The sequence below is a fragment of the Chanodichthys erythropterus genome, chromosome 11, assembly GCF_024489055.1.
Source record: "Chanodichthys erythropterus isolate Z2021 chromosome 11, ASM2448905v1, whole genome shotgun sequence".
NCBI lineage: Eukaryota > Metazoa > Chordata > Actinopteri > Cypriniformes > Xenocyprididae > Chanodichthys > Chanodichthys erythropterus.
This window is the reverse complement of record NC_090231.1, coordinates 57,570,302-57,581,755: the sequence shown is the minus strand read 5'-3', so window position 1 is coordinate 57,581,755 and position 11,454 is coordinate 57,570,302. Positions and strand designations below refer to the sequence as shown.

At 35.7% G+C, this 11,454-nt stretch overlaps 1 protein-coding gene across 1 annotated transcript; it reads right to left on the bottom strand.

Moving 5' to 3' along the window:
- Positions 1–430: 430 nt before the first annotated feature.
- Positions 431–11,454, bottom strand: cdhr5a (cadherin-related family member 5a). The gene is made up of 14 exons (XM_067401524.1): positions 11,316–11,454; positions 8,897–9,072; positions 8,084–8,146; positions 7,394–7,483; positions 6,990–7,076; positions 6,302–6,406; positions 4,414–4,599; positions 4,248–4,338; positions 4,065–4,162; positions 3,772–3,978; positions 3,526–3,639; positions 1,637–1,703; positions 1,397–1,554; positions 431–1,253 (listed from the first exon to the last, which is right to left on the bottom strand). Exons 1-14 carry the CDS (start codon positions 11,404–11,406, stop codon positions 678–680), a joined length of 2,109 nt encoding a protein of 702 aa, XP_067257625.1. The 5' UTR covers positions 11,407–11,454; the 3' UTR covers positions 431–677.

The window sequence follows — 11,454 nt, the reverse complement described above, 5'->3', positions numbered from 1 at the left end:
ATGTTCACCTTTTGATTGTTTTTGTTGCCTCTAGTAATAATTTGTCTGATGCAATTTAAATTTTTTATTCATTTAACTTAAACTAAATAAATGTTAATTTCCAACCTATTTGGGGTTCATTTTAAGCAAGATAGTTGATTTAAACAAAAACTACCCAGCAAACATTTAACCCAACCACTGGGTTTGTCCATTTTCAACCCAACATGTTTTTTTTTTTAACCCAGCATTTTTTTAAAGTGCATAAATATAGCCTTATTAAATATGTTATTTTGTCAGGTATCACATCAAGTTTGGATCCTCTCTCAAATTTGCTTTATTTTGCAACCCCCCCCCCCCCACATAATATCGAAATAATTGACATAATTATACAAAACACTGTATTCCACAATGTATTATTCACAGACACAGCTGACGTTAAATAGAGCAGCAAGTCAACATTAAATCAAGTGTTGTTTTCTTGAATTATCGACATATTAACACGCGTTTGCATTTTAGTTTAGCACGCATAATCACACAATGTAAAAATACACATCATAACGCTCATGGTTCACAAATATCGGTCACTAAATTTGTCAGTATTTTGTCGTTAATCAAGTCTAAACCGGGTTTTATTTTTTACAAAGACATTATCGCAGCCAAACTGAAAGAAAAAATGAATCCAGTCTCTGATGAGCTCCTCACGGATCTCTTCTGTCTGTATTCAGTCCTTCTCTGCTGTCAGAAATTTCCCTGCTACTCAAGTCCTGTATATTCAACATTGTCAAGTCTCCCAGCTCCATGTCACTGTCTTCCGGTGGAGGGGAAGCGAACTCCCTGTCGACTCTCTCCACGTCCTCTTCAGGCTTCAGCCCTATAGTGTCAGGGATGATCTCCACCTCGATATCTGACGAATCCTCGCTCTCCTTGAACCACACGCTCTTGTGTCCGTCATCCTTCCTCCTCTCTTTAGCCAGAATGGACTTTACTCTGTGCTTACTGGCCTTCCCTTTGGTTTGGACGGCGGGACTGTGGTGCGAATGGTTGGGATGTGTCTGGAGCCCACAGGAGCTGCAGTGCCTCGGTCTCTCGCGAGGAATCACTCGCACCCTCGCTGCTTGAACCGCGTCCAGTCTCCTGTCTCTCAGTTCGGCTCGCCTGGACCTGGATCTCCCTGTGTCCCCTTCATTCAAGAAACCATCATTGGTGAACTGCATGCTATCTCTCGGTCTTGGCCTGTTAGGGGGCTGAGTAAACTTCAAGCATGACCCTAAACACTGAATGAGGGCAGAGGGTTAATCTCACAATTTCATGAGCTGTATATAACCTACATGATTACGGAGTTCTCTTAAGCCTCAGTTCTTTTACAAAGTGGACACTCAGAGCTGGACTCACTGAGCTTGGATGAGAAGATGCTGACCTCTGACAACTTGAACGCGTCTTGATTCCCCTTCTTGACGCGGGATATCAGATAGCCGATCACAATGAGGCAGAGCACCAGTAAAGCGGCCATTACGAAGCCCAGCAGAGCCATGTCTCCTGCGCGGTAGCCCTCGTCGGTCGACTGGACCCCCACGGCTGATGTGCAAAGAGAAACGTTAGACAGCCAACATGCCGGAAAAATTTCACACTAAGCAGGTTAAAGTGTAGGAAAACTTACATGGCAATACGATCACAGAGAGAGCAGCTGTCCCTGACTCACCAGTGGACACGTCCACCGCTCGGAGCTGGTGGTAAAAGAGCGAATTCTCACATTCAGACTTCAGATTTTAGGCTTAACACTGACAAAGTGACCAGTAGTCTTTTGGACCTACTTTACATAATGTGTCTTTAACAACAATGTACAAACTGTGTACATACAATGCAATACAACATAGACTATTTACTTATTTATTTTATGTAAGTACATACACGGTAAAAAAGATTGACCTCAATAGCAATAAGTGTTTTGCCATAAAACAGGAATTTTATTTTATTTTATTTTATTTTATTTTATTTTATTTTATTTTATTTTATTTTATCATACACTGTACAACATATGCATTTTATTTTATTTTATTTTGCTTTATTTTATTTTAATGTGCACTGTAAAAAAGATTTTGTACGGAGTCGCGGACATGACATGCAGGAAAAATATAGTAGGCTAAATCGTGCGCACGATTTACTAAAACATGCGCACAATTTACTATTTCGTTCATGCATGATTTATAACTCGGGGGAACGAATAAGTAAATCGTGCGCACAATAAAATTTTTTTCTTGCATGTCATGTGCGGGGCTCCATAGTTTTGTAATACAAAATAGGTATTTTATTTTATTTTATTTTATTTTTTTTATTATTATACAAACATTGTAAAAAAGATTGCAATACAAAAAAGTGGTTTGCAATACAACATTTTATTTAATTTTATTATACACTGTACAACATATGCATTTTATTTTATTTTATTTTGCTTTATTTTATTAAATTAATTTTAACGTACATTGTAAAAAAGATAGTTTTGTATGGAGCCACGGACATGACATGCAAGAAAAATATATTAGGCTAAATCGTGCGCACGATTTACTAAAACATGCGCACAATTTACTATTTCATCCATGCATGAATTATAACTCGGGGGAAAGAATTAGTAGTGCACAATTAAATTTTTTTCTTGCATGTCATGTGCGGGGCTCCATAGTTTTGTAATACAAAATACGCATTTTATTTTATTTTATTTTATTTTATTTTATTTTATTTTATTTTATTTTATTATTTTATTTTATTTTAACAAACACTGTAAAAAAGATTGCAATACAAAAAAAGGTTTTGCAATACAACATTTTATTTTATTTTATCATGCACTGTTAAAAGAATAGTTTTGCTATACAACATTTTATTTTATTTATTAATTTATTATGTAAGTACATACACTGTAAAAAGATTAACCACAATAGCAGGAAGTGTTTTACAATACCACATAGATACATTTTTTTTTAATAAATTTTTTTTTACACAAGTACATACACTGTAAAAAGATTATTTTGCAATAAAAAGAGCATTTTATTTATTTATTTAATTATTTCATGTACATACATACACTGTAAAAAATATTTTTAGAAGTTGTAAATAAACAAAAATGATTAAAGTTTGTTTTACAAGAAAATACCTTTTTGTCTTTCTATTTCAAAATTTCACGTTTAATTCAATATTTTACTTGCTCTTTCTTTTTTTTCTTCTTTTTTTTAATTTACTAGCAGTTTCTGAGTGAAACTTGTTTCAAAGTAAATCTTTCACCAAACATTTTTCAGTGTAGTTGTTAAAGACGCTTATATGAAGTGGGATCAGTCTTTCAATAACCAGACGTGACGTATAAAAAGCTTCAATAAATGCTGTGCTTTCAGTCAGGGTTGACGAATTACTTGCTGAAACCAGTTGTGTGGTTAGGACAAATGCAGAATCATATATGCGGATCATGTAACTGTATAAGTAGACAGATTTCAACTGCTATCAACTATGTTGTAGTTAAAATATCCTCAAAACAAATGCAGCAAAACATATTTACTTTACCTGCAAAGCGAAGGAATCAGTCCGAACTGCTTTCTTCAGAAGTATAAACCCATCTGTTGTGATATTGACATAGCTGCTGTACTGCACTTCATATCTTATGTCAGGATTGATTCCCTGAAAAATAAAGGGAGAAACTGGCAAACTCTTATGTTTATGGGTGACCATAATTTTGCAAAAAAGGACGTTGGTCCTGGAAACAAATATAATCCCCAAATCTGGCCATTAAATGATAAACTTTAAACTTACACTTGCAAAATCTTCATCCCTCGCTCTGACTCTGAAGGGTCTGTTGGACGTCCTGTCCCGTAGCACCATGTTTTCAGGCCCTGAATTACTGTAAACGTACCCTTCATATCGTTCTTTCTCAAACCGCGGAGGATTTCTGCTCTTTTTCATTACATCAATGGTGACTGACGTGGTGGCAAACTGATCTCGGTTTAATACCTGGGAAGCCTAGGAAGGACAGATGACGGAAATCAAAATTAAGCAGTGATTCAACTGGATTCTCAAAGTCTTTATAAGATGTACAAGAAACTCACCAACACTAAGAGGGATATTGGACCCGCTATATCTGCTGGTTTCAGCATGGATATGTTTCCAGAGTTCTCATCGATCTGAAATATGTTGTCTTCATTTCCTAGGCAGTCACAGAAATGATAGCTTGTGCAGTTCATGTTTAACACTGAGGGGCATCAATTACGTCAGGAAAAATGCTTTAATACCTCGAACAATTTTATAGCTTATCTCTTCATTTCTGCTTTTATCTCCATCTCTGGCATACACTGGACCTGGCTGCAACTGCAAGGCTCCGTCCTGGAAACAGAGGACATGTTGTATGTATAATTTTCAAATACAGTGTTAGTCATAATAGTATTAATGAGAATATACCTGCTTCTCTGTTAAGTTCACCCTGCCCTTGTAGCCCAGGCTCAGGCAGATTTTGGCATTGCCAATGGTTACTCTTGTACATGGTTGAAACCACGGTGGACGGTTATCGATGTCTTTAATATTGATGGTGATGGTTGCTGTAGCTGTGAAGGAGCGCTCCTCCGGTTGTGACGGCAGTGGAGTGTCCTGTTAGAGTCAAGCAGGGGCATAAATGGGGTATGGCAAGGCTGACTGGTCAGGTCAATGCAGAGTAATTTATTTTATTGCAGGAAAAACAGAGTTATATTACTATGTGTAACATATAATTTGTCATTATTTAATAATAATAATAAAAAAAGCAATAAATTATAAACAGCAATAAACAGTAAATTAAAGCAATCTGGTTGTTATATTCGTGTCACGTCTTTTTGAAGCATTGTAGCCAATCACTACCATTTCTGTTGAAAATTATGACCAATCAGAGATATTTAAGTTGCTGGTACTAAGTACTCTCAAATCGCTGTACGAGTTAATGTTTGGCACAAGTTTACCAATTTTATACGCAAATCCTCTCATTTTAACAAACAAAGCAGAGACATTATTTAAATAAAGATTTATTGTGAAGTTTGGTCAGATTCATTGATTAAGACGGGAGTTTGCGCTGTATTGACTGACAGCTTCGGTGATTATAAAGGAAGTGCTCTTTACTAGCTGTCTGTTTAGTTTCATTTGCAATTTGAAGAAAAGTTTTCACTTTTCCTGAGAATTTGTGACCTTTCCTACAAATATATACTTCACACTTCATTACAAAATAGACAAAAATGACAAAAATAGATTTTTAATGATATAATAGGGATTTGATAAACTCTAAAAATAAATTCAAAAGTACAAAAATGGTATATATATATATATATATATATATATATATATATATATATATAGTCTCTGCCGCCATCTGCTGGCTATAGTGGTAATTAAGTTTTTCATTTTTAAAAGTGTTTGTTTTTCACCAAATGTTAGTTTTTTCTACATCGTGAAGCTTTTAGTTTTACAAATGGTGCCCCCATCTTTGAAAGATGAACAAAAAATATTTTTGGTCTTTACATTAAAAATAACATTTAAATTGTATAATTTTTTTGAGCTTTGAAGTGCTGGAAAATGTTGTATGAAGTATTTGAAAGTCCTTGAAAAGTCCTACATTCTTAACAGTGGTCTATAACTGTCCACACGAACACGGGTATTTTCAAAACAGCAGCTTTTTCTGTGCAGTCTGGCCGGTCGTCCACATACAAACGCAGTATCCGAAACCAAACTTGTTTGAAAACTCCTGCCAGGGTACAGATTTTTTGAAAAACTCCGGTTGCAGTGTTGTTGTGTAGATGGAGAGATTTTGGCTTGTGACGTCGGATCTGGAACCGGTAATAACCTTTTTTCCAGGCTTCTGATTGGCCAACATGGCTTTATGGTAAGGGATATATCGCCATCTGTTGGTTTGGCATGCTCTTGACAGTGCTTCATAGTGTATTTTTGTGCTATCATGTGGACACAATTTTTATTAAAAAAGGAGGAGGAAAAACTCAGTTTATAAAAATACCCATGTACGTGTGGACTAGGCCTAATTTGCTGGGTCATGATCAAAACCACAGGTCTATGTGATTCATCTATGGATGCACCACACACACACACACACACACACAAACACACACACACACACACACACACACACACACACACACACACACACACACACACACACACACTTGTCATTGGGTCAAGGGAGTAAGATGTGATGATGTCATCGGACTTTCCCATAGGCTTTTGGTGAATTTACTGGAGTCAAGTCTTGTTTGTGTTAAACATGAGATCAGGAGAGAACTTTTAACAAATGAAACAATGCCATTTCACTTACCTGCGCATACAAGATCAGTTTCACCTGTTGGACGACATCGTAATCTAAAACCTTGTTCACAAGGATGTTTGGCGTATACATGGTTTCAAGTCTGAAGTATCTGTTCTGTAAAGAAACATTCATATTATAGGAATAGTTCAAGCGAATGTGAGAACTATGGCCAAAATCATACAGTGTGAACCCGGCTTTACTCATAAATAATCACCTAACATGATTAACAGATTCAATATATGCTTTCATTCCCATATAAACACTGATCAACACACATACAGTACATATTTGCTCTTTATGAACATTTTAAAGCATTTACCCAAGCTGAAATTTTGGGTGAATTTCAATAGAGGGACAGAAATTTCTCAGATTTCATTAAAAGTATCTTCATTTGTGTTACGAAGATGAATGAAAGTCTTACGCATTTGGAACGATGTGAGGGTAAGTGTAACTAATGACAGAATTTTAATTTTTGGGTGCACTATCCCTTTAGGTTTCACACAAAGCTATCATGTGACTTCAGAAGACTTGTAAAATAGCACACTAGTCACGTTTATGATGCTTTTGCGGTTCTGTTTTGTCATTTTGGAGCTTGATAGGCCTTGGGTCTTTCGCTCTATGAAAAAGAGCAGCTTGGACATTCTGCTAAACTTCTCCTGTTGTGGTTTACGGAAGATAAAAGGAATTGTTCACTTACCACAGTTGGTTCCATAGAGTAATACAGAACCTCAGAATCATCATCGATTGCTTCAATCAGGCCAATGCTGGTATTAACTGGTGTAAGCTACACAATATAAACACAAAATAACATTTATGTACTAGAATGACAACATCCTTACATTGACAAATGATCTAGAATCTGTTGGCTGTCTGACTTAACAATGATTTTTGCCAAGAAGAATGTGTACCTGGATCAACAACTACCTTTTGCTGGTCCTACTACAACATTCAATGACAGATGTGGTCCTATTTCTAAACTCAACCCTAAACTGAACCCTTGCCCTAAAATTCCGATCTGATGGTACAAATGCTTTTCTGACGCCAACAATAATAATTTAGAACATGTCTTACTAGGACAAATGTTGAATAACATGCTCTCACCTCGTTTACGTTAAGTGTATACTCGCTCTGGACAAACAACGGAGGGTTGTCATTGATATTCTCAACACGAACAATCACAATCAGAGTGATCTGAAGATAAAATGCACAAATGAATATGAAAGGTCAACTATAGCTAGATGTAACTGCTGGCTACATCTCTAAAAAAATAACAGAGAAAATGACAGGATTGGGAAATTAAAAATGGATGGATGTCATTGCATTAGATAACATAATATCAAGTGTCATTTGCCGACAAATGATAAAGGCTAGAGCCTTTCTGAGCCATACCTGTAATTACTTTACTCGGCTGGTCCCAGTGGAATTTTTAGTGAATGTATGAAGTCGGTTCTCCTCAAGTTCAAGATTAACTATCAAGATGTTCCACCAATGTTTGACAAGAAAGTGAAGAAATAATTTTGTCTTCGTTTTCTACAGTTTTTCAATTATTTTACCATTTAAAACCTAATATATATATATATGACACACACATGGCAATTAAGTAACTCCACCAATGTCTGACAAAATTATAAAAGAAACCTGTCTGATAACAGAATCAGTGGTGTGGAGAGTAAAGTGGGTGGTGCTAACTTCTGATGCAATTGACCCGAGTTTAAATCCACCTTTTACCAAACTTTTACATTCATCTGCATATAATTAATTTACTTGTAATTGGACTTGTGAGTAACTTACACTTCTGTAGCCAGTTTTATTACATCGGACCTGGACAGTTAGCTCTTCAGGACCTGAAAGTGTCTGGAAAACAGTTTAATATCAACTGAAGTTAGGATCAAATTTCTGTCATCTTTCAGTGTGAATTTTCATCAGCTAGTCCGTGACACATTTAACCAAAGTCATATTATCTTAAGATGATCAAACTGGTATTTGGATGATGGCAGCTGGTTGGTGTTGGTCCAGTTTGGACCAGGTTTAAACAAATGGCTGGTAATTTGGCTGAGTAACCATTATCTAAACCAGCTTGGATCAGATAGTGACAATGAATGACCAGCTAGAAAAAAAAGTTTATCTTGCTAAACATTTTTGTTTTGCTTTTCATTAAAAATATCTAAAAATTCTTATTTTAAGATACATTTACTTGAGAAACAAGACAACTTAAGATATTAAGTATTGTTTTTTGGAAAAAAAAAATCATAAAAATGGAGTTTGTGCTTAAAACAAGAAAAATATCTGGAATCAGAAAAATCAAAGGGAAATAAGATTATTTTTCTGACCCCACTGGCAGATATTTTTTCTTGTTTTAAGCACACTTAATTTTGATGAATTTTGATCACTTAATTTAGATTGGAGTCATTTCACTTCTCAAGTAAATGTATCTTGATTTAAGAATGTTTAGATATTTGTGCTGGAAACCAAGACTAAAATACTGAGGAAGAAAATAATTTATTGCAGTGAAGCTGTCTTTAGCTGGCTTTTCCAGCTGGCTCATCATAATGTTGTTGCTTAAATTGCACACGATTTCAATGAAAAGCCATGAAATAAACTTACTTCAAAGTCCAGGCCTTTCTTTGCTATCAGTTCTGAACCTCTCAGTTCGAATGCGTTTCCAGGATTCTCTGTGAGATTCAGCGTTACATCCTTTGTTGTTGTGTTAATATGGACAACGACTGTGTCAACGGTGTTGTTCTCTTTAATCGTCACAGGCTCTGAGGGGACTGTACAAACTGCAGAGAGAAAACAAACATTTCCATTTTCTTACCATTTTCTAACAAAAACAGCAACAAAAAAGTACACAGTATGTGAATGTCAATAAAGCTTTCTGAATCTGATTCAAATTTATTTTTAATTAAATTTCAATTGATTATTTTAAGTTGTCTGGAATTGCTTGATCATATCAATATGAGACCCTTGTTGGCAAAATGAGTCGCAATGAGAAAATGATCAAAAATGAGTTAGTTATTTTCACATTCTCTATAAAAAAAACCTTCAAAATGATGTTTGATTTGTTGAAATCTGCCAAAAAAATGACTGAGCTACACCTGTTTGAAGTCGATAGAGTCACCAAAGTCAATTTTGAGAAAAATCGAGTTAAAGTTTTCTGAAGGTTCCAAAAACAAAATCACCAGTAACCATCCCTGGTAATACCACCAACTTCGGCACAAACAGACAAAGTCTGACAAAGTCAAAACCCATATCTTTAGGAAAAATATATACATTCAACTTTTTTCCATAATTCCACAATTGTTTGATTAACATTAATGAAACAGACAGCCTATATACTCGACAAGACAGATCTTTCTTGCAATACTGTAATTTTGTGTATTTGCATATCGGGATTGTGGCGTCTTTGTGCGCACGCTTCGGATCTGTCAGTCAGCAGGAGTAAGATCGTTTTGTTTACATCAGCATGAGTTTGAAAATCACATTTCATTGGTGCAGACTCATGCCATTGAGAATTCGCTATGAATATTCACAAAGTTGGAATGTTGCACTTTACAACGATACCAAACTTGTGCTGAGAGGAACGCCAGTCGTCCAGAAGCGAGCAGAGAAAAACAGCATTTATCATGGTCAAATGAAAGGTACTCCTGTCAGAAGACGTACAAATGAAGATACTTTTAGATGTTTAATTGCTATTTGGAGCATTGGGATTGCTAGACAAGGGCTTAATGAACTCATTTTTGTGAAAACCTCAAATTCAGCCAAAATTGACATTTTTCACTTGTTTTGTCTGTAGCCTGAAATAAACCTGTGCACATTCTGACTCATTTTGACATCACAGGACACATATTTTGAACTCCAAGTGCTGTTTTTGACATTAAAATAAGCAGTTTGGTCCCATTTTATATTTAGTCTTTAAAAGGGTACGTCACATCTGGCAAAATGGGTTTTTGATTTACCTTGGCTGCATATACTGTAGAATATTTTTCAAATCGCTGATACCTGACTACAGAAAACAGAGTAAAAAGGTTGTTGTCTTCCTATTTGCCAAATAGGTAGGAAAACTTCAACATCCATAATGCACTGGGCATGTCTGCCATGGATACGCTCACCAGAGTCAAATACCGCCTTGCTTTAGTAGGAAATACTTCATAGCAAACTTTTAGTCAAAATGGTGTCGATTTGTATTGTTTTCCGGGTGCAAGAATTTTAAGAGTGTGCGTGAGTTACTTTTGGTTTCCAGTTAGAATTGTAAATACGGAGAGAACGCATCGACAGAAAATCTGAAAAACCTCATTGTTTGTAGTCAACATTTTAAACTGGATGAACAAAGTGTTCGGTTCTTTCAAAAAACTGCAGTTTTCACGAAAGCCCTGGAGCTGTTGATAGTATTGCATCATCTGGCGGATCTTTGCTGACAAATAAATGTGAATTTCGTGGTCCAGGTAACACAGAGAACGAGTAAACATTGTTCATTTACATGTACTACCGACATTGTAACAATACAAAGTGGGTTAAAATCTTCAAAGTTAGACTTTAACCACTATACACTAACATTTAAATTAATCAACTGATACAGTGCACTTTTTGTACTTTAGATTTTAATTACATCTATAATTACACTGTTGACCTTCCCTTACACCTTAACCCACCCTTAAACCTGTCCTAACCTTACCCATTTCCACCAGCATCAACATCAACACAATGCCTTCATTGTACCTAACAATTATTATTATTAATTTTGATGTAAGTACATAGTAGGTAAAGACACATAATATGAAGTGTAACCCATTTTAAGGGGCAGTTTATTTGCACAATATTTTGAACATTAGCCATATTTTGAACCTGTACATTCTTCCAATGACAATGAACTGACATGGCGTCTTTGTATTGCCACTGCCTGAGCTGAAATCACTTACATCATACGAAAGAGATACCCACAGAGAGACTGATACATGTCGTACTGACACAATACCGACAGTTCAGCAAATACTTCAATATAAAATCTGAAACAAGAGTTACTTACTTTTCTCAGCAAAGCAGATTTTGGGAAGGAATAATGCAAAAACACAGCCAAAGATGGTAGTTGTTGATTTACGCTTAAATTGCATGTCCATTTCCTAGTTTCTGATGCACACAAATAAGTATGGAGGACTATGAGACCG

Coding starts and splice junctions, on each gene's coding strand:
- cdhr5a (XM_067401524.1), bottom strand. CDS start 11,406: ATGGACATGCAATTTAAGCGTAAATCAACAACTACCATCTTTGGCTGT. Junction 8,147..8,896: donor AGAAAGGCCTGGACTTTGAA/GTAAGTTTATTT, acceptor ACTGTTTTCCAG/ACACTTTCAGGTCCTGAAGA. Junction 3,640..3,771: donor GGGATGAAGATTTTGCAAGT/GTAAGTTTAAAG, acceptor TTTATTTTTCAG/GGAATCAATCCTGACATAAG.